This window comes from Battus philenor, unplaced genomic scaffold (assembly GCF_028537555.1).
Source record: "Battus philenor isolate CCGP_79_NKW_IND1 unplaced genomic scaffold, ilBatPhil1.0.hap1 SCAF_17, whole genome shotgun sequence".
In the NCBI taxonomy this organism is placed as follows: Eukaryota; Metazoa; Arthropoda; class Insecta; order Lepidoptera; family Papilionidae; genus Battus; species Battus philenor.
The window spans coordinates 5,552,939-5,576,237 of NW_027181679.1; the positions used below are offsets into that span (position 1 = coordinate 5,552,939).

At 33.1% G+C, this 23,299-nt stretch overlaps 4 protein-coding genes across 5 annotated transcripts; 2 read left to right on the forward strand and 2 right to left on the reverse strand.

Annotated features, from left to right (window-relative positions):
* Positions 1 to 1,227: 1,227 nt before the first annotated feature.
* LOC137919742 (U3 small nucleolar RNA-associated protein 25 homolog) lies at positions 1,228 to 9,420 on the reverse strand. The gene is made up of 8 exons (XM_068762916.1): positions 8,966 to 9,420; positions 5,900 to 6,508; positions 4,615 to 4,857; positions 3,829 to 4,103; positions 3,457 to 3,612; positions 2,780 to 2,975; positions 2,408 to 2,584; positions 1,228 to 1,399 (listed from the first exon to the last, which is right to left on the reverse strand). The coding sequence occupies exons 1-8, from the start codon at positions 9,374 to 9,376 to the stop codon at positions 1,235 to 1,237; spliced, it is 2,232 nt and encodes a 743-aa protein (XP_068619017.1). The 5' UTR covers positions 9,377 to 9,420; the 3' UTR covers positions 1,228 to 1,234.
* A 418-nt stretch (positions 9,421 to 9,838) lies between these two features.
* On the forward strand, positions 9,839 to 11,717 carry Fntb (Farnesyl transferase beta subunit). 2 transcript variants are annotated; one of them, XM_068763036.1, is made up of 4 exons: positions 9,839 to 10,085; positions 10,162 to 10,975; positions 11,055 to 11,163; positions 11,462 to 11,717. In XM_068763036.1, exons 1-4 carry the CDS (start codon positions 9,972 to 9,974, stop codon positions 11,646 to 11,648), a joined length of 1,224 nt encoding a protein of 407 aa, XP_068619137.1. In that variant the 5' UTR covers positions 9,839 to 9,971; the 3' UTR covers positions 11,649 to 11,717. The 2 variants fall into 2 exon arrangements, with proteins under 2 accessions (XP_068619137.1, XP_068619136.1); XM_068763035.1 differs by having other exon boundaries at positions 9,839 to 10,975.
* A 290-nt stretch (positions 11,718 to 12,007) lies between these two features.
* Atg4b (Autophagy-related 4b) lies at positions 12,008 to 14,169 on the reverse strand. Its single transcript, XM_068763046.1, has one exon. The coding sequence runs from the start codon at positions 13,865 to 13,867 to the stop codon at positions 12,443 to 12,445; it is 1,425 nt and encodes a 474-aa protein (XP_068619147.1). The 5' UTR covers positions 13,868 to 14,169; the 3' UTR covers positions 12,008 to 12,442.
* Positions 14,170 to 14,858: 689 nt separating this feature from the next.
* MED6 (mediator complex subunit 6) lies at positions 14,859 to 17,832 on the forward strand. The gene is made up of 5 exons (XM_068763121.1): positions 14,859 to 15,137; positions 15,530 to 15,704; positions 15,841 to 15,946; positions 16,556 to 16,716; positions 17,172 to 17,832. The coding sequence occupies exons 1-5, from the start codon at positions 14,938 to 14,940 to the stop codon at positions 17,385 to 17,387; spliced, it is 858 nt and encodes a 285-aa protein (XP_068619222.1). The 5' UTR covers positions 14,859 to 14,937; the 3' UTR covers positions 17,388 to 17,832.
* Positions 17,833 to 23,299: the final 5,467 nt, after the last annotated feature.

Consider the following 23,299-nt stretch of genomic DNA (forward strand, 5'->3'; position numbering starts at 1 on the left):
CTCAGTAACAGGGCTATACTTTTTTAAGCTTATTCAAAAAATATTTTAATTTCTTTTCTCTCTCTCTGCTTTAAAATGTTAGCCCTTGTAGTACACCTGCAGAGATATCATGAAAGTCTGATCTTTTTTTTTAGTTACATATACGGTATAATCTAATATTTTGATACATGATGGCGTGGCGCAATTGGCTTCGGAAACTATCAGAACATCAAGTTTATGTTAGGTTAATAGTTCTACTTCATCAGTTTTGTAGACAAACCATTCGGGTTCCATACCGGTAGACGAAAAATTGTTATGAGTTGCATCAATGTATTCATTTGTTGTAAAATTGTTTCAAAATTCTCTGTTTGTTTTAGTAAGATTCATAGAATATTGTTTAGTCTCTGTCACTGCATTATCTATTGTAGGACTCACTTTGAGGACCTGTCACTCTTTTCGTTTTTCTTGATTGATCTCTCTTTTCCGAATGTAGGAAAATTTGAACCCATTATTTTAGTAATATTATTATTCCGGGGTCTATCATTTAACTCCTTTTGAGTTTTTCCTTGAGATTGGTGTGATTCAGGGGTTTCAGGTAAATATCCCACATATGAACTTCTCTGTTTATTGGTAAAGAAACTTGGATGAAACGCGTCTTTATGTTTCTAGTAATATGAACCAACCCAGAAGCTTGGTTACTCACATCCATGCAGCCTTCGCTAACCAATTTCACACACACTGGCCCGGGTAACAGACAGCGCTGGGGCTAGCCGGATACCAGTACCTTTCATAATAAAGTTGGGCGGGATCCAGACTACTAAGCTTTCCCAAGGCTTTCATGCTATACTTGCAGAGGCTTTTTAGTTCTTCTTAGCTTGTGTAACCTATTACTCGGCGTTGTTGTTCGATTAGCGCCACCCGAGAAGAGGACGAAAGTAGCTCTCAAATTATTTAGATAGAAATATTAGCTATTATTCACATAGAGAAATATCATTATGACCACAATCATGTCCATCTCATTATCATTAATACATGACGACTTTAAGGCGACATATTCAAATGGGGAAGGTTTTGTGACTCTCCGCCGCGATTGGCATACTATAGTAGTATTGGACATCCTGTCAACATCATGTCAGCCGATAGATGCCCACAGCAAAGCACAGGCTTTCCCCGATGATCGTCATGATAAAGAAGTATAGATACATTTACAAATTACAGGAACAATAATAAAAAACTTTTGTATTTTTATCATTTATTATTCACCCGTAATGTACATATGCACAGATTTATCGGATGAAGCAATTCGTGTAAATCGAGACGCACCCAGCAGCGCCGCCACACGTTGAGCGTCATATTTATAATGTAAAGTCGTCACAGTCATGTTGCACTCACTGCCGCCATATTTGTTTTGGTTGCTTTCCTGTAAGTTATAAAATTTATAGTAACTCTGTTAATTCGACCGGTAAATATGAGTACCAATTTTATTAACACAGATTATAAATTGTTTATTGCTAAAAGTAGATAGAATTAAAAAATTATATTTCATATATTATAGGAAAAAAAACGTAAATATTATTTTTTTTTACCAATCGGTGTTTAACCGGTTAAACTCAATTCCCGGTAAATTTCATCATTTTCATACCCTTTGCCTTTTTTCCGTAAATAATATTAGATATACATAATATTGAGCAGACATTAAAATTTTAATTGGTTCAAATGTAACTGGTTGTTGGGAATAAACTATGCACACGTTCACCTACGTTTTCTTTAAACATAGGTAAAGGTGTATGTTTAGTGTATTTATGTGATTAAGTTTAAGACAGACGAGAGATCGGAAGAAGTTAAACAATTTACGGAACATTATGACAAACATATACACAAATGTGTATGCAATTTCAAACATATACATATACTATTATTAAACGTAATTTTGTTATTTATTATCAAAAGTAGAAATGCAGACGTTACTGGAAGAATTGCTCGTCTGAATCGGTGGGCAACATCGTTCGTGTAATCGACAGGCGTTGGTGCTGGAAGGTTCTCGAGTGACGACCACAAGCCGGTAGACGCGCCGTGGGTAGACCCACTGCTATGTAGACAAACGACATAGTCAAGGTGACAAAGTAGCTGGATGCAGGCAGCGCAGGACCGATCATTGAGGCGAGATTTGAGAGGCTTATAGCAGTATGCATTACAGTATCAGTTTATTCGCTACCACAATCTTTGCCATTAAAGAACAAAGTGTAAAAAAGTGTGTAAATTTAGTTACTATACCACAAAATTATTATTTTATGCAATTTTGTAAACTCATGAGCACACAGTCATTGTGTTTGCATCAAAAATCTATTTATCTTTATAGATCACTGATGTCATCGGTTTCTTTATAAATTATAAAAATGAAAAGGATCTATAATTCATATTTACGCACCTGCATAAGGTTACACATTTCGGAATAAAAATGCGGATAAGTCGGTGGCTGGTAGAAGATTATATGGCGGATTCCTTTTATCCGAAACCTCCTGAAAAAGTGCACTCTCTCCGAATATAACAGAAAATGGGCTTCAGAGTGGAAAAACATGTCTCTAGCTCGCGCTATTTTGGCATCCTGGTGAAGAAAAAAAAATCATATTAAAATGATTGTCGCTTCATCTACAACTTTTCCATAAATGAAGAGTTTACATATAAAAAGTATACAATAAAATTATTTCTAACCCGAATTTCCTAAATATTTAAAAAGAAAAGCTATATGGTTTAACACAATGTAATATTGTTTAAGAATAAGTAAATAATCAAAACTAACCTTGGAATATTCACAGATTTGTACAAAACCAATGTCTTCTTTCTTAAAATAATTTCTTATTCGGACGAAATCGAAATAGCTTGGTACATATATAAGAGTGTGACCCATCAGTGGGTCACGTTGCTTGGGTAGGATCTCTTTTAGGAAGTATTCAAATCTACTCTCTATGGATGCAAGTGGCGTTGCAGCATTGAACCTGAAAAATTAAAAAACATGTTCACAACCAATGATTAGAAGTGTAAGTGATCCTGATACCTCAACACTATAAAGTATCGATATGATTATAATTCTTGCTTTTGTTTTCTCTTGTTTTCCTTAGATAAAAAAGATAAAATTCAATATTGGAACTTTTAACAGAACTCTTATTCATTGTCAATTTTTTAACTCTTTTTATTTTTGTCCCTGCTTTGCAAGGTGTTACAGTTTTACAATACAGATTTATATATTTACAGTTTCTGTAAGCTATCGATTAAATAAAAACAAATCGAGCAACATCATTGTCAAAATCTCTTACTATTTAAATATTCGTTTATAGTATATATAAATATATCTTTTTTGTCAATTTGTTATCAATGCGTTGTATTTAATTATGTTTGCACCTTCGTGAGACCACGATTTGCCAACCTCTGCCTAATCTTGCAAACTTGTTAACCATTTACAAATAAATGAATACAAACCTGTGAAACAGTTGAGGTACTTGGAGTATAACTTGCTGAATGGCTCCAACTTCTGCAGAATTCGTTACAAACACCTTACCAGCATAATTCTGACACTTCTTGTTTATCACAGACTTTATTTCAGGTAAAGACACTGAAGAAAAAAGTAATGTTTGTCTGAAAATATAATTAAATAATTGATTAAGGGAACATAAAATAGTGAAATTTACAAATAAAAACAAGATGTTTTTATTTGTAATTTTTTTTAAATTAATAGCATAATTTAAGATAAAATTTGCTTTTGATTTTTTACAAAAAACAGACAAAGCAGTTGCTGAACAGTTATAATAAAATATGCAGTACATAAATATTTCATGTAAAACTGTAACTCACCTATAATATTTAGACCAACCATTAACAGCCCAAGATCTGACCCTTGAAAAATCTGTATTGTGAGTTTTTTTTGGCTGCAAATGGAAATGGTCTAGCACATGCAATAAATGATCCCAATTTTGCATAAGAAATACATCGACTTGATCCATTATCAAGATCTCTATTGAGGCTAAGAAATCATAGTCACGGTCTTCCTCGCCTTCAGCGCCTACTATCATTCGAAGTCCAAGTGGCGATGCTATTAAAATATCGGATGAATAGAAGTCAGTATACAGCTAAAAAATAGAAAATAAGTTTATGTGATCATTTGATTTTGGATATCAACTTTACTTACTTTATGTTAATTTCAAGTAGAATTATTAAAAGTAGTAGATTACATCAACCGGATAAGTAAATCAGACAAGAATTTATGAACGACCACTTTTTTAAACAAGTCAAAAAATCGTCAATACTAATTAGTAGCTTAAACTAGATAACCATATAACACCTCTTTTTTCCATAAACAGAAGTGCATTAAATTTAAAGAATTGATAGAAACTATTAATAAATATTCACAATTAGTGTCATTTTGTATATCAATGTGGCCACTGTTCTTTGTCAGAGAAAACAAAATTATTTACTAAGATGTGACATTGTTTTATATGCAAAAATAACTCTTATGAATACTAATGTGATGACTCTTATGAATAATAACGTGAAATTATAGAAATAGTCCAGCAAACAAGCTAGAGGTTCTCTGATGACAATACACAAATCCATCAAATTTACTAATAAAGAGAAACTAACCTTCAATGTTTTTTTAGTTAATGATATGCCTAATCTGAAAGTATCATCTGTGTTTCCTTTGAACAACAACTCATAATCTTCTGGTTTGGGATTCTTGGACGGCATTAAAAGTTCTCCTCCAGTAAAATCTTCTTCAAATCTATTCTTATTAACCACTTGCCCAGATTCTTTTGGAACTACTATATCTATTAAAGTCTTTACAACTCTATATGCAGCATCTTTAAATGGGACCATTATTAAAACCTGAAATTTTAATATTAAAGATTAGATAGTATTATAACATTCTTCTGATAGTTTTGTAGACTCATTAGCTTCAATTTAGCTTTTTACAGTAAAGAGAAACAATTTACATGGCAAGCTATATAATCAAGTCAACTGTGCCGAGTTGTTTTATTAGCCTCTTTTTGGTAGTATGTAGATAAAAGAGAGGAGGGGTAGGTCATTATAGTGATGGACCAATCTGTGTACCTAACGAGCGGGGTGGCATTGCAAATGGGCGACAGTTGGGTGACTTCCTACACAGCTAAGTTAGTAAAGCGGAACCAAGAAAAAGGAAAAGACTAGATCTGCTGCAGGCTGGTAAAGGCTGGTACTGACGAATTCTCTTAATCACCATAACCACCTGGCCTGTTGGAGGATCTCGAGATCTAATACCTGAGATACCATATATATATATATCATATATATATATATATGGTATCTCATATATGTATAAATATATATACATATATATTTATATGTATATATATATGTATATATATATATATATATATATATATATATATATATATATATATATATACACAGAGAGAGAGAGAGACATACAACTGTAGGCTTAATGATTTTTAACAAAGTCTGTTTTATTTTAAGTATATAATAACACAATATTCCATACATTATCATATCTCCACTACTCATATATAAGTTAGATTTGTCTTGACCAAGACAACATGTGAGCGGTTTATGCCTTGATAGGGGAGGCTTAATCTATAGTGCAAGATGAACAATGCACACGGCGCTCCCTAAGACGGCAAAGTTAATAGTTATAGCCGCGGGGGGGAGGGAGTCAGGCCTAAGGAGCGCCAGGGTTTCACTGCACACGGGCGCTACACGAGCTAGAGCCGCCCCCGTGCCTTGACACTGGCAGATGGATGTTAAATAGATTTTGTAACCGTACCAGTAACCTTAACCTTAACAAATTGTTAAACTTTAATCATAGTAAAAGATTAGTAAACTGTGAAGCCTACATAATTCGTTAATTATTAAACTATTTTATTTACTTTACCTTTGGCCTTACTAAGCCTTGGTCCCGATATTCATCAGAGATATCAGATTTTCTTGACAGTTTTGAATTGTGATGGACAATTTTTGTGCGTGTTTTCAACATGTGATTTACTACATGCAAGCAATATGTATAACGTATTTCATCAGCATTAGTAAATGTTCTCTCAGGGTAATACAGATCTTGATAATTATTTATTATAGCAAACAATTCTTTTTGTAATGGAGTAAACATATCAGTTAGTTCCAAATCTCTTCTTATTAAATTTGTTTTATTTGCTGACACAATATTTCCCTGGATTTGCGATTTAATAAAGAGACTATTGAAATCCAGGTGATTATTGTATTGTGGAACAGTTCCTATAGGTGCATAGATTTTCTCTTCTAGAATTGAAATCTTGGGTTTCACTTTCTTTGACATTATCTCCACAGGTTTAGGTATATTTATAACTAAGTTGCCAAGCACTTGCCAAACTTTTGTAGTAACTTGTACAGTTGGTGTTGTATTAGAAAGAGAAACCAGTAACTCATCACAGAGATCATACTGTAGGTGTCTAGTAAATGGATCATTGGCCGTTTCAAATTCTGACTGTATTTCATCTTCATCACTTTGCTGAAACAATTGATTAACAACTACACAGTTTTGTAATAAAAATTTTACAACTATGTAAATATGCAAGGTGGTGGGTTATAGGTGCAAAAGCTTTGAAGGGGAGAATGTATAGCTCATTTGCTGTGTATTGTATTGTATAGTACAGCCTATCGAAAAACTAATAATATCAGAAATTATAAATAATGTAATGATAATATCAAAATCACAAGAAGCATTATCAAAATTCACATTACTATCTGTAACTGCAGACTGTAGCATCAGAAGTTGCATTCCAATTTATAAAAAAACTTATAAACATATATCAGAGTAATCGCTTTATACAGGTTGACTGGTAATAAATGTGTTTAATAAAAGGCTTTTACACCTATTATGTGACTGGTTACAGTATGTTCTAAACAGTATACATCTTTCATAAATACTGACAATCTCTCTTAACTATGTTGTGTTCTTTTAACAGTAGTTTTTTGACTTTATAGAATAACACTATCATTATTCATTGAAATATTTTTAATAGATAATTCAACAGAAGAACTGTTCTTAAACACAACAAAACTAAACCACTGAAAAAAATTTAAGCATTATAAATTAATTGAATTTTAATTTAATGTTCATTAAAAATTCCAAGCAAGTATACTTGACGATTGTTCTCTGGAAACAAAATACCTTATGCTAAGTGTAGACCTTGTCAACAATATGATAATGCAATTATTCCTTTTGAAGCAACTGATGTGTATATATATGAAAAAGAGGTTTTAATTTAAGTATAGTTGTTCTCTCCTTTTTCCTCTTTGAGGATGATAAAAAAAATTTAATTCTATTGACACATGGATGCTTTCAAGATGTGATACTGGAAAAGAATGCTGTCTCCCTTGGAACGTAAAACAAACCATCATAATGCTTAAGGAACTTAATGAATGTGAATGGAATAAAGTCAGGCTTACATATAAAGAGTCCTTGAGTATTGATCACATTACCATATTCTATAAATAACATTAAGAATGTCTAAAATGTCAAAATAGTTAATATTTTACATGACAAAAATAAGTGAAAACAATAAAGGTAATATATACCACAAAAATCATTTTCCATCAATATTCTTCACAAATTTTAGTACAATAGAAATTAGGTTGTTCTGATAGAAAAACATTTTAAGTTAGATAATTTATTTCAATGGTCAAAATTAGAAATTGTTAAATGAAACAATATAAACTTTTAAATGACCAAAACTTTTTCAACCGGGTGAGCTAGCACGATGGAGTGATTCTTGTGAATGAACTTACATAATATAATAAAATTATCTTACAAATAAATTATCCCATAAACACATTATATTTCAATTGTTTATCTATATTTATACCTTTGAAACTTTATTTTTACAAAAATCATTAGCTGACATGCAACTAGTATATTATTGGTTGCTAAACATGTGGTGCCCTTGAGCTCCTAGAATTTAATTTAGCATCATTGTATTTAGTGTAAGAGAATCCTTGTTAAAACTGGAAGGTACAGTCTTAGCAATTTCACCATCATAATGTAAAATAAGGTAAAATACTGCAAATTGAACCAATATTGGAATCTGCCAGTGTATAAATTCTAATGTCTCATTTAGTAGGTTTCGATGGGTTGTATGTGAAAAATGAAATGCGACCTTTGAATATCACAACAGATTTGTTGACACAAATTTATTTCTGTAAGTGTGTTCTATTGTTGCTATCTCATGCCAATACCATGTGTGCATGCAACATCCAAAAACTTTGGAAAGTTTGATCTCTTGTAGAACTGATAGCAAAAAATGGAATGTAGCCTATTGCACCAATATTCTTTCACATTGGTAAGTTGTATTATTACTATATCCGTCAATCACCACAATAAACACCCAAAAATCATTCTTTGTGACTTTGTACAAAGTTATACTCATTGAAGGATGTTTCAATATCTTATCTCTGTTATGGTATGTAATTTCATACATTGTATAAGAGACCATTGATAGCTAATGAACTTTTCCCAGAACCAATAGTGGGACCCTGTTGTTGGGAGATAACAAGATCTAACATAAACACCGAGTGTCGCCTCTCACTCACCACTAGTCCTACCACTCGGAACACCGTGGCAACTGAAAGTCGCCTTTCATCCGTTAAGGGTTAAAGAAACCTTTGACTTAGCTCCCCAATAATATCTTCATTTCAGAGAAGCTAAAGATCAAGCAATGTGTTTGTGACTAATATCCATTTCATAATAGGCAGATGAAAAAACGAGGATGCTAGGAGTGACACATCTTATGTAAGGGAAAATGAAAATCTCAAGAAGACTCTTGGACTTCCCATCGATAAATTACGTACTTATTACTTAATAAGAAATCACCTCTAAATATGCTTCGAGAACACACGACTAAGAAGAAAGAAACAATATAGTAAACAGTATTTTACATATTCGACTAGAACAGACTAACTTACCTACCATAAGATTATTGGTTTCATTTTTCTCCAACTCTTCGTTTTTATTTGCATATACATTTTCATCAACCAAACTGCATAAAGATTTACTATCTAAGTCTGATCCATCACTTTCACTACTCTCTGAAATGTCACTATCGACATGTTTGTATTTTTTAATATCAGAGAAACAGGAGACTAATTGACTGTAAGTATCTTCATCTTCGCTCTCGGAAATCCGTGTAGTTGTATTATAAAGCTTTTGCTCTATTTGCTTCTTTTTTTCTAGTTCTTCTATTTTTTGTCTGTTTTTATATCTGTTGAAAATAGCTTTCTTGTTCACTATTTCTGTATCAGTGCGAGATTTCTTTTTATTTTTTGTAACGGATTTAAACTTCTTTTTGCTTTTAATAAAATTCTTTTTTCGGTTGCCCATTATGATTAGCAATATTGTTTTGTATTAAATGCTACGATTGACAGTTTTAGGTTATATATTTCAAAGACAAAAGAACTTCTTTATGCTTCTTGGTTGGAAATAGATGTAGATATGTTTAAGTAATGGTGGAAAAGAGCATTAATAAATAATTATATGTTATAGACAAATAAAGTACATTACCTATTAAATATTTAGCTATAGCAGTCCCCATAAAGTAAATTACGATTTAATATGAAATAAATACTAATTATCTAAATATCACGATGGTTCAAACGATATCTCTTATTCAATTATAAAATATATTAAAATACTAAACGGTTATACTTAAAAAAATAGTTATTGATGCAAACTACTACAGTTTTATCAAATTATATAATGTCGGAACGCTTACCAAAACATCTTCAAATAATTTACTGGCAATAATTACCATATTCAAGTTATACTAAGGTTATAACTTCAATGTTTTGTATAAAATCATATATACTATTATAAACAAGAGAATTGTAATCAAAATTGAAAATTATTTTATATTTACCTAATAAGAAGATTCAAGATGAAACTTATAATGAATTTAATATAAGAGCAGACAAATGTTATGCTTAAGGCAATAAAACTAACTAAAATGGAAAATTACATTCGTATTCTCAGTGATATTACTGCCGAAAACTATGAAGACGAAAATGTTATTACGAATACATCATCAGAACAAGTATGTGTACATCATGCCAACCATATTCGCCATATTATTTACGTTACTTAACCAAGTCTATGATTATAATTTTCAGATTGACGTGGAATCTATGATTTTAAAGATATTTAAATCCTTTGAATGTAAAGCGTCTATTGACCCTAACTTACCAAAACTACATAGAAATGCACACATCAAATTATTAAAAAATTATCTCTTACATTTACCTAAAAGTTATAGATGTTTGGAGGCTAGTCAACCATGGCTCATTTATTGGATTTTGCATGCTCTATGGACCTTGAATGACCTACCAGATGCAAATATTTTATCAGATGTGGTTTGGTTTTTATCACGTTGTCAACACCCAGATGGGGGATATGGTGGTGGTCCTCATCAATTTGCACATTTAGGGACAACATATGCAGCTATTAATGCACTTTGTATTATTGGTACTGATGAAGCTTATGAATCAATTAATAGAAAGTCCTTGCAAAAGTTCTTATGGTCAGTGCGCGATGAAGATGGATCATTTGCACTCCATAATGGTGGTGAACATGATATCCGGGGTGCATATTGTGCCATAAGTGTTGCAAAGCTAACTAATTTAAATTCAGATAACTTATTTGATAAAACTGCAGAATGGGTTGTTAGTTGTCAGACTTACGAAGGCGGCTTTGGTGGATGTCCTGGAATGGAAGCACATGGGGGCTATGCATTTTGTGGTGTTGCAAGTTTAGCACTTCTGAATAGAGCCCACCTATGTGATATTGATTCTCTACTTAGATGGTGTGTAAATAGACAAATGCGTGTTGAAGGAGGTTTCCAAGGAAGAACTAATAAACTAGTTGATGGCTGCTATTCATTTTGGCAAGGAGCAATCTTTCCTATCATAAGCGCAATTATTTCCCAAGGTTGGTAAGTTATTTTTCTATAATGATATGAGAAAGCTATTACTTAATACATTATTAACAAAAATTGGGCTTGTTTCAGAAAATAAACAACTAGTGGATAAAGTGTTATTTAACCAAGGTGCCTTACAGGAATACATTATCATCTGCTGTCAATCACCAGATGGAGGCTTAATTGACAAACCTGGAAAGTAAGATCTTAAGATAATTGAATATTATATACATACATACATTTATCTGAAAAGCATAATTGGGTAGGCTCCCCACAAGGAGGACTAATTATATAGTTTAGGTTGAGGGAAGTAACTGCAGTTGTGTGGGGTGTCTCTAAGCTGATATGGTGTTGATGATTATCTAAGAGGCAAATTATGAGTTTATATTAATTTACACATGTAGTCTTGGTAATGTGTCATATAAAAATTAAGTGTTAATTTTTAAAATAATAGGGTCGCAAAAATAAAATAATGTTCTAATCACTTACAATTTCAGGCCTCGAGATATATATCACACATGCTACACTTTGAGTGGATTATCAGTAGCACAACATGGTACTAATGTTGGGGAGCCCTTCATTGTCGGTACTCCACTGAATGAGCTAAACAGAGTACATCCTTTGCACAATATAGCACCTCACTTTGTTTACAATGCCATAGAATACTTCAAAAGGAATAATTAAAAAACAAATAATATTTTTACATAATTTTCGTATTTTGAATGTAGTAATATCAATGGAATAAATGTATATTATCACAACAGTTTATTGTTTCTATGTATTTGTAAGGAGTGTCAGTAAAACATTCAAAGTGGTTATTTTTATATTTCACCAGCAGTCAAAATTTGAGCATTATTTAACAAAAGCAATTAAATCTTTATACTTCCAAAATCATTTCTACAACCAACACATATATTAAGTACATAATATTATGTATACATTTCATTATATCTAAATTTATATGTTAACAATTAAATTGTGTGACATATTTACTGACAAATGTTACATGACATATTCATTTCACTTTCATGTTTATATTTCATTTATGCTTTTAATTTTTGGATAGTTTTTATATTGAAATAACTTTTGAATTACTAATTTCATGATCGATTAGTGATACTACTTAAAATGTAAATGACTGTTTTTAATACTTATCAAACATTCAATCTTTGGTAAGATATATGTTACAATATAAATTAAAAAACAAAATCACTATTGAACTTAAAATTGGTAATTATTACTAATTAAAAGTACTATACTTGAAATTAAATAAATTACATTTAACAATAGGGTCTTAGAGTTTAAGAGTTGTTTAACTCATTTAACATCAATAATATTTTTTAAATTCTTTTTGAATTCTCATTGAAATAATAAGTCTATCACAACTAAATCTTTCAATTCCTCTTTCGAATAACATTTGCTTATGAAAGTGTCTTAAATATATTAATTTTTTTTTTCCTATCAGTTTTGAAATTTCATCAAACAAGAACAAATTCTTCTGATTCCAAATCAGTATCACTATCATGCACAGTAGCTGTGGTCCAATTGAGCTCTGATTCATAAATGGAGTATCTCATTTGAGGTGGATCCATTACAGTTTTACGAGATCCATGTTGTATTGTAAATATTGGGTATTCATTGCTTGAAGACATACCTTGAGGAACTAAAAATTGTTTAATTACATTAACAAATGTTTCAAAGTCATGCTGTGTGGGAAGGTAGAAGCCAATGCAACAAGATGGGTCCATTTTACTAATAGGCATCTTTCTTGGTGAACGGCAGTGGAATGACTGCAGTGAAAAGTTAGGTTGCCACACATCAACCACTTCTTGGCAGTAATGTGGATCCAAATGAATGAGTCTGTCATCTTGATATCCAACAAAGTACAAAGAATGCTTAGGCCTACCACCTATTATTCCTAAACAAAAGTCTAAAGTAAGAAGTGATGTTAAACATGGGCCATAGACTGGATTCAATTTATCTGTGCCAAGTTTTACAGGTACTAATAAGATAAGAGATTTCCAACCAATATTAGACAGACGGCAAAGGGAATTTACATCTTGTATGTAGATAGTTGACTCTTGGGCAACATATACTTCTAAATTATCAAATTCATAATTCTCTTTGGAGGCTGCAGCCATTACAGCCTTCAAACAATGTGCAACTGAAGCAGGCCCATACCAGTCTCCTGCTTTTTTTCCCAAAGCTTCACCTAAGTTAACCATTTGATGAATTGAGAGGGGACTGTTGACTGATGACTTATCTCCAAACCATTTTATTATCATCCTATGCAAACAGTCTTCTTGAAATTCTCTTGCATTTTGTATATTTTGTTCTGGTAACCATCTCCATGAGCGTCCCAAAAAATGACATACTAAAGCTTGCGCAAGCAGCATTTGTCCACTACGTAACATACAGCCCCATCCACAATCTGAAGTATAAGTGGAGCCAGCCATAGGAGGGAATTCCCTTCTATATGTCATCCATATTTTGCTTATAAAGTCAGATTTAAAACCCTCAATGCCTTCTCCATATATCTGTTCAACTGTGTCATGAGCTGTAGCTTCAGTACCAATTTCGGTTGATGACTCCAAAGATCCACTAGGACTTAATTTCCGATGATAACAACGTCCTAGGAGCCATACTGGAGACTCTTTAGAAAAGGAGGTTTTTAACTTAACAGTCCAGCCAAATTTGACGTTATTCCACATAGATAATAACCTTGACTCGACTTTTCCTTTGAGATCTAACAGGTCTTCAGAACTGTCACGAGTATTTTCCTTTGATGATGTAGCACGATTTACAGTTTCCAGTTTCATATCGGACGAATTTTTTGTATCTGTAGTTACGGAAGAGTTTACAAATGAACTGGACGACCCAACACTGTTGGTTCCGTTCATCATAGTAAGTAAATCATTTTACCCAAAAATTTCGCATCTAAATCTCATGAAGTTATTATTCAGCACGTGAAAGTTTAGTTTTTGTGTACTTCTAAACTTAAGTTTCTGGAGGATTTCACTTACGCACTTACATTGTAAAGAAAATAAGCCAAAGAAAAATCTAAAGTAGAATAAGATTGTTTAGTCGGCATTAGTTTTGTCATCTTCAATATTGTCAATTTGTCACAAAGGCAATGAGAAATGCACAGAATAAACCAGCACAAGTTATTATCTAAAGTTATAGCACTTGGAAAACAATAATTGGTTCTGACTTAATAATAACAGCGCAACAATAATAAAATTTGTGGTCTAGTAATACAAATATATTATTGAACTACTATCGAATGCACACAATCTGTCTTTATTGAGTTATAACATTTTAAAGTACTTATATATATTGAGTTATAACATTTTAAGTTTATCTTAAATTGCCAATCTAATTTTATTATCGCATTAAATTTATTTATCGAATAATTTATCTAAAAATTAAAATTTCTTTGAGATCTTTTTTAACAAACTTGACAAATTTAAATAGAAGCAAAATCTTCAGTAATATTTTGTCTAGACATCAATGGGAGAAACAGCGTTAAATTTATGCGGGAAACCATATGCCCAGCGATGGACATCCAACTGAAATGATGATAACGATTCATGCATCGTAAAAGTGTAAGCCGTAAAGAAATATTTAAGTGAAATTTTATGGTGAGGTGACATTTATTAACTTATCATTACATTACAAATTCGACCCAATTTAATTTGAGTTACATATATTTGTAATTTAAAATGTTTAAAAGTAGGAGATAAATTTTAATATTTTTCTTATGGCATTCATACTAGTCTTATAAATTAGTTTACTTATTTATATCGCTTTGCTTACCACTGGCGAAAAGTTAGCTACGGTACTATCAACATTCTATAATTAAAAAAAATCATTTGTCAAGATGTGATTGCCAAATGCCAGATCAAACTCGAAAATTAATTGATCGTTCTATTTATTTGTTTACCTGAGTTTTAATCACCTGTCATAATTAAAAATGATGCCTGGAAGGATAGGCGGCATGCATATTGCAAATGAAAATCCTTTAGGACTTTCCTGGCACGATTCTGCCTGGATTCCTCTATTAAATCCTTCTAATATTATGGATTACTTCTCCGAGAAATCAAATCCATTTTTCGATCGAACATGTAATAACGAAGTGGTAAAAATGCAACGGCTAAGCATGGATCAACTTCAGTAAGCAATTTATTGTACATGCTGTACATATTTATAAAGCGCTTTGGTCATATTACGTTATTTTTAATGTAATTGTAAATATCAAACTATTGCATTCAATAGGTGGATGTATTATTAAAAGATATAAATTAGTATGTGTAATGATGTGTGAGCTGCGATAGTGTAATAACAGGTTATTTCCAAAATTTTACAGTGATCACCCTTACATGGGATGTAGTTTTACAACTTAATAATAAAAAGTTGCAAATGTGTTGATTAAACAATGCAAATAGTTGAAGCATAAACATATAATGACAAGCATCACTGAAACAAACTGTCATACACAGTAGCAATCTATAAATATATAAAGTATGCAGTTTTGTATCTATTATTCCTGTTTTTTGTTTTTACAGAAACATGACTGGCTTGGAATATATTTTATTACATGTGCAAGATCCAATTCTGTATGTTATAAGAAAGCAACAAAGACATAGTCCAAATCATGTAATTCCTCTAGCAGATTATTATATTATTGCTGGAATAGTTTACCAAGCACCCGATTTAGCCAGTGTTTTAAACTCCAGATTAGTAAGTACAATATAGCTTTATTCAAATGAAGTTTTAAGGCTAACTACTTGTATAAAAGAAGAAATTAAATGACCATATAAGAGGAACATGTAACTTTTCCAAACCATATTATTCATAACAGTTAAAACATTTTTAGCTCTCAGCTGTGCATCACCTGCAGTGTTCATTTGAGGAAACCATGATGTATTCAAAATACCATCCAAGTAAAGGCTATTGGTGGGATTTTAAAGCAAATAAAACAGGTAATTTGTTTTTCATTCCCAATGTTGTCATGTACAGCATCAATATAATTTAACTGTAAACTTATTTTAACTAATGTTGTAATAAAGACTACAAAGAATATTATTGTAGAAGGCAAGGCTAACAGATGTCAGGGAATTATTGTTTAGAGGTTGTTGAGAAAGACAGCCTCTTACCTTGCTGTGCTCAATTGCTAATCCGACTTGGTTCTGCATATTGTGGTTATTCAGTATCAGAAGAGCCGATAGCTCTCAATAGTGATAGTGGTAGCAAGGCATAGCCAAAAGATTGCTACAATTACTGGTCTTATACTGCCTGAATCCAGCAACTTTAGGTCATTGGTCCACTCTTTGGGGGGCCTGTACAATTAGTTTAGTTTTGATATATTTTTAAAAAATAGCATCATAATATACACATTATTACCGTATTGTACACCTTTAATAGTTGCCTGTGTAGTGTTATTTGTCAAATTCACTTGCAAGAAGCCAATATTATGCTTAGTAATAAATGTGCCACAATTGCCACAGTATTATATATATATTTACTTTATTATTTATTTTTTGTACAATAATTAATATGAGTTTACTGCCATGAATATTACATTTTAATAGGTACCAGTCCTTTTAATACTAGTCAGTCGGCTCCAAAAGAAGTAAGTAGTGCACCTAAGGAAGAACCATCAACACTCTTCCAGCGCCAAAGGGTGGATATGTTACTGGCAGAACTAGTGAGACAATTTCCACTACCTGTTACTCCAGCTACATCTAGTCAAGTAAATAATTTTCATTTTCTTAATATCATATATAATAAAGGAATTTATACTCTGTCTAAATATATACACAATTTATTAAATATTTTAAATACTAAAATCTCTATTTCATTAAAATCCATATACAAATATTTGGGTCAAAGCTTTGATAGTGAAAAAATGAGTGTAAAGGAGACATTCTTATCATAAGTGCTTTTGTAATCCCTAATAGGTGATAGCATTATATAATGATTGAAATAAAAGGCTATTGTGCTATGGACCAATTCTAACATAAATATCTTGTCTATGAATGTGAGGTAATAAACATCCATCACTGTAAATTGAATAATATATAGAGAAATAAATAAAAAAAAATGTTAAGTGTTACAAATGTTTGCAGATATATTAATTTCCATAAATATAATTTTCAAGGTATATTCTGCAATTTAAATATACATAATTGATGAAAAAAATTTCAGGCAAATGGTGTAACAGTGAAAACTGAAAATACAAATGATAAAGACAAAACATTAGATGGTAATGTTGTGAACAACATTACAATAAAACAAGAACCAGTTGACCCAATCAGCAGTGACCTGACCAATGGCTCTATGCAAGGACATATTGATATCAAAACTGAAATTAAACAAGAGCACATGAAGCCTCCGCCAGAGAAAAAGCAAAGAAATATGTAAGCCATTTGAAAAAAAGGTTATTTCAGAGAAAAATTGGCAAAGTGAATTTAATTAAAGTTTTTATAACAAAGTTTAATGGAAATTTATTTTCAAACCAAGTAAAATGACTGTAGCTTCTACTTGAACCATCATATTTTGTCTAGGCTTCTTGCTAACCTGGCGAATTTGGAATCGCCAGGTACAGATGTACAGACAAACTTCTTTCATATCAATTAGAATAGTGAACCTCTCTCTAATCCAAAGGTTCTCTTCTCTTAAAGTGATGAAAGACATAATTTGATTTGCAGTAGACCATATAATATAATAAAAATATGAAGTTTTGAAGGGTAGTCAGACAACAAAGATAGTTGTGGACTTATGTATGTATAAACTTATGTAATATTAAGTTACTGAAATATTAATTTTTTATTTAGTCTTACATATTGTCTGGTAAAAACCTTTAATAAACTTAAAAAGAAATAAAGATAGTATTTTTGAAATCATTTTTACTTGTTTTTTTTTCTCCTTTGTATCATGCTATTAGTGGACAGACCGTGACAAGATGTGATGGACGACAATGAACTCTTAGAGTAAGTTCCTCCTTTGTCAATATCTTTGAATTTTATCGTGCTTTATTGAAGATATTATTAGCTGTCATGTGTGGGCCGATACCCTTAAGGAGCGTACCATCGTTCTTGTCAGACGTTCTCAAAGGGTGATGACTATTGGTATTATAAGGGGCTACCAAACCATCTCTTATAAAGCAGCATGTGCATTAGCGGGATCTCCACTAGGGATCTTGAGACCAGACTACAGGCCTGGATATATCAAAGGCGCTTGGAGTTACGGGCCTGCGATCAAACCTCGCCCGGGGGAATTGGAACCGCAGACGTCCTTTACTCAACAGTTGCTACTAAGTAGGTGGAAGAAACGATTGAGCAGCCCAAGAGCAGGGTTCGCACAGTCGAGGCTATTCGTCTGGTTCTAGAGGACTGGACGAACTGGTGGTATGTTACTCTAACATTCCGGATGGTGCAGGTGCTTTCAGGGCATGGATGCTTTGGTAAGTAACTGTATCGTATAGGCAGAGAACCGTCAACGATATGCCATCATTGTGGTAGCGAAGAGGATACATCTCAGCATACGCTTGAGAAGTGTACAGCTTGGGAAGAGCTGCGCCGGTAACTCACCGATGCTGTGAGGAATGACCTCTCGTTACCAGGCTTTGTTAAGGAGACGGTACAGAACGAGCCGTCACAAGGAGCGCTGGTATAGCCTTCTGCGAAAAAGTGATGTCGCAGAATGAGGCGGAGGAGAGAGAGAGAAAGAACATCTGAGCTCCCCATCCGCAGTCGAAGATCTGGACGTTGGAGGGTGTTATATCACACTGTAACGTTACAAGTTAACGTCCCATAAATCTTAGTTAAAATTTTAACCAAAAAAATATAAACACGAGAAACGTCTCATAAATCGTAATACAGCAAAAATTGTTCAACCCTTAGCGGGTAACGGTACATCTCAAGTGGCGTGGGGTCGTGGGAGCATGCTATTGGTTCAACGGATCTTTGTTTTTATAACAAAAATTCCAATGCGCCCGCGCACCAGCCACAGCGTTTTACATCAGTGCTCGGGAGAAGGATCATGGCCTCGGTCGCGTTCACTAGCTAGGTGTCGTCTCACGCACCGACGCACACTCGACACAAATGTCGGTTGCGTACACCAGCTACGTGACGTCTCATGCGCCGGGGCCAATTAGAATTTACGTTATAAATTCACGTCTTGGTCCTATTCATTCTCTGGGCATCATTTAGTTCACGCCACAACCTTTACATCGCCTCGCACCCCAAAGGGGTGCGACTTTTACACTGCCAGTTTTACACTTAAAATTACCTACTATTTGAGGTTGAATTCATATAACCGTGCACCGGAACCGACACTCCTGTGAACTACCGGCGCTCCCTACTCTCGACTTGCTGCCGCCTGACCAGTCCTGGGAGATCGTGCGGCTGGCTACCACCACCATCAGGGGAGTACCGAGCTGCGGTGCAAAATTAGATCAGGCCTTCTGCCCGCTACCCTTAATTAATTAAATACACATATATTTTTCTTGTGCCTTTTTTATTGCCAACATTCACTACCCATTTTTATTAAATATACTAAAATTAAATATACTTTTCTCCAATCCCCTTAACATGGCCTTGGTCACGGATTCGGGGTGATCGGGGACTACCGCCGTTGAAACTGCGGTAGTATGTGAAAGCGTTCCCGTAGTTACAACAAAAGACATTCAAGAAGACCGTGGGGTTTTAGCCGGCAGAAGTCCGGCATAACCCTTTCGTTGCCCCCGCAGCGGAGGGGTATCTCATGCAGGATTTCCTCACGAGTAAAAAGAAGGGATTGTCAGCTGCACAGCGAGTTGGTTTGGATTTTCCAGTCTCGCTTAATACTCACCACTACTGGCTTTAATTTTCTGTTGCACATGTTTGATTTTTCAAGTCTGTACAATTTATCAGTGCTTTCAAAGAGGTCAGGTTTTATTATAGAAACATGTATTTTATGCAAAGAATAAAAATAATTATCAAAAGAAGCGATTGATACTTGTTTTAACAACTCCTAATAGATACCAGACTGTTTGTATTTCATGCGACAGAGATAACGCTCTACGAAGACGAAATTAGCCGATTGTCTCTTCCAAAGGTCGGTGTGCAATATTTATCGCCGGATACTGTAACAATATAATGGAATCACAGGCTGTGCTGTATTATCTGCAAATGTTGACAAAGTTAGAACATCAGGTTGGGGACCCAGCAACAATCCCTGTGGTACAAATGCCAGTATAGGATAGAAAAGGGCTATCCATTAATCTTCCTTAGTTTGGACCAATTTGACCTGTAGGTAAGATTTTATAAAAGAAAAATATGTGAGGCAGTAGAGGTTTTATTTTGAAGAGAAGGCCTTTGTGCCAAACTCTAAAATATCTGTTGTATATTCAAAAATGCTGTAGTTGGCATATACATGTACTTGTACCAATGTACCATGGTATTTTCTAAAGCGAAACTGATGAAGTCTGGTTGCAGATAGTGATTTCAGTCCTCTTAGTGATCTTATTCCTGGTAAAATCCCACTATGCCTTGGTTAAGTGTTCTTAGCTTCAGGAGTTCATCTCCAACATCAATGTCACCTCGTCAATATCGGAGTCAGTCTTGAGGGCTATTTGTAATGGTAATTCTTTGCTTACAATGTCTCTGAATGACTTCCAATCCATTTGCCTATTGTAAAGACATGGCGGCATATCTACATCAAGCAGTGTCATACTGGCTTTTAAGAACATCGAAATGTGGTTTGGGGCTCCATCCAAACAGTAGTCAATTCGTGACAATTCCTTAGTATTATTGAAATCTAAGAGATCTTGTATTCTTTTTGGATTGGTTGGCCCATGCCTTGGTTCTGGAGTCCAGATAGTTGTTAACATATTTTGGATAGATCTTACACCCATGCAGATATAAGCATGGAACATCAGTGAAGGTGTTTGCAATTCTAGTCTCCTTAGCTACGAACCGGTTACAAAGGCTTGCAAAGCAGCTCAGTAAACAGACTTTTTAACTTTGCGCCTTGGAGGGCAGTATACAGCCGAGACTATGAAGGTACCATTCTTATCAGATACCACCAATGTAGCCTAAATATGCTCTGTACCAAATTTTGGTGGGTCATGATGGTTTATATTTTTTTTAATTACTATTGCAGACCCTCCATGTGCTTTTCCATCAGGATGGTTTTCCATTTAAATGTTACCCTTAATTCTGACAAGGCTGTTGGTAATAAAGTTTTTTGACCACCGCCTCTTGTTGGGCATTGTTGTGTGAGCTTAGGGGAAGGTGATAAATCCTACGGATGTGAGCAACATTACCCTTCCATATTTTTAGTTATAAAGAGAAATAAAATGATAAGATTTCAAAAATATTCAATTTATTTATTATTTATATTCCATCACTGATTTTCCTCATGATGCTATTCTTTACATTGTAGTGGTACATTTGTACTTGTCTGTTTGAGTTTTAAGATTTGTATGCCCTTGACTAGATGGACACAGGTAAGTAAGAAGGAAGTTGCTGTATGTGGGCAGAGAAAGACCGAGTTTATAGACCATTACTGTGATCTTTGTGTGAAACTTGTGTTGCAAAGTTTGTCTTATCGGCTGATAAGATGAAATCCATTAGCTCAGTATGTTTAACTATTTTACCTTTTAATCTTACTAGATTCATTACTAGCAAGTGGCAGTATGATAGTTTCCAAAAAGATGACTAATAAATGTAGAATACATTAGCACAGTCTTTACTAATTGTGTTACCCCTTCTCTTTTTACCACTTTTTCAAATTATATAAATAGTGTGAAGTATTTAATATAAACTTAATCTATATGCTACTAGTCTGCTTGAAATAGATTACAAAAAGTAACATGAATTTGCAGGAAAAATTGTTGTACATGTCTATCAATTGTTTTCAATATAGATATTGTTCCACAACTTTTCTTTTAAAGGAAAGATTATAAAATGTAGGTTATAAAGGAATAAAAATAGAGACTAAATTGGTAAATGTTTTTTTGAAACAGATGTGATTTATGCAATTCAGAACAATCTTGAATTTTAGATAACATTAGAATATATTCCACATCAAGGTTTACAACCTTGCTGTGGAATATATTCTAATGTTTAAAACTTCCATCATCTTTTACATAATTAAGTGATTTCTGTGAGTCAGAAATCTATTCCTAATCTACTAACATGCACAAAAGGGATACCTGCTCATATTAAAATCAGCTTATTTGGTCTATTTATATATTGTGTCATTCTGTGTGTTTTTGTAGATATATATCATTTTTTTCCTTTTGTAAATTGAATAAATTTACTACATTTTCCTCTGAAGAATTGGTTAAACAAAACTGACAGTTAATTTTCCTTGGATCCCTTAAATTTTCTTCCCCTGTTCCAGCCACTTGAAATCTGAAAATAATATTTTTATGTTGCATTTGTATACTGGTCGTGTTTATTTAACTTTAAAACATGGTTATTTAAAACATACTTCGCGTTTCTAATCCCCAAGCTAAATCCAAAATTTAATCCTTGTTCATATCCTGCGTCGAAACTGCTTTGGTATGTTGCTGCTTGTCCGTCAGTGACGCCATCTGAGTATCCAGCCTAAAAAACATGTAATACAACAAAATTTACAATTATTTATAAGTATACATATATATATGTATGTATGTATGTATATACATATATATATATATACATATATATTTATACACATTTATATATGTATATGTATATATATATATTGCTTCTACTAAACCTTATTTATAGGGTCCACTGCACGCATCCACGTTCGAGATGAAATATTAGCACATTCGTCAGTCATTTTATGAAAAAATTTGTAAACAAGCATATGACAGTTTAAAATAAAGTTACTATTATAATTAGTATTTAACTGTGTTGCCCTTACTGAATATTAAGATTAGAATTTTCAAATAAAAAAATACAAGTGGTATTGTTTTAGAGCCTGATAAGGAAAAGCTACCCATGACTATACATCTCAACTGATAGTTTCAATAGTAAATACATTGAAGAACAATGTTCACAGATTTATTTTGAGAAGTCACTGGATATCGGCAGGGCAAGACCTATCATCGTGGTTAGGTCTATGCTGTGCTGTGCGTGTGTAACACCTAGCATGATGATGATAACGTAGAATCGATAATGATGAAATAGAACGACAGGAAAAACGTACACTGCATTAATTTTTATTGTATCTATATGTTCTAAGATTAACGGAGTAGTGGCAAAAATAACAAGACTCAAATTAACTAAAATTCAGCAAATACTTTACTGTAAGCTGAAATTGAATAGTGACCCTACCATAAGAAAACATGTATAAAT

Bases quoted from the DNA above. Each gene is read 5' to 3' on its own strand.
- LOC137919742 (XM_068762916.1), bottom strand. From the start codon at position 9,376: ATGGGCAACCGAAAAAAGAATTTTATTAAAAGCAAAAAGAAGTTTAAA. The intron at 2,585-2,779 runs GTTAGTTTTGAT...TTTCTTCACCAG, and splicing joins AAATCTGTGAATATTCCAAG to GATGCCAAAATAGCGCGAGC. The intron at 1,400-2,407 runs GTGCGTAAATAT...TATAACTTACAG, and splicing joins AAATGTGTAACCTTATGCAG to GAAAGCAACCAAAACAAATA.
- Fntb (XM_068763035.1), top strand. From the start codon at position 10,045: ATGAAGACGAAAATGTTATTACGAATACATCATCAGAACAAGTATGTG. The intron at 10,976-11,054 runs GTTGGTAAGTTA...GGCTTGTTTCAG, and splicing joins AAGCGCAATTATTTCCCAAG to AAAATAAACAACTAGTGGAT. The intron at 11,164-11,461 runs GTAAGATCTTAA...TTACAATTTCAG, and splicing joins TTAATTGACAAACCTGGAAA to GCCTCGAGATATATATCACA.
- Atg4b (XM_068763046.1), bottom strand. From the start codon at position 13,867: ATGATGAACGGAACCAACAGTGTTGGGTCGTCCAGTTCATTTGTAAAC.
- MED6 (XM_068763121.1), top strand. From the start codon at position 14,938: ATGATGCCTGGAAGGATAGGCGGCATGCATATTGCAAATGAAAATCCT. The intron at 15,705-15,840 runs GTAAGTACAATA...AAACATTTTTAG, and splicing joins GTGTTTTAAACTCCAGATTA to CTCTCAGCTGTGCATCACCT. The intron at 15,947-16,555 runs GTAATTTGTTTT...ACATTTTAATAG, and splicing joins TTTTAAAGCAAATAAAACAG to GTACCAGTCCTTTTAATACT.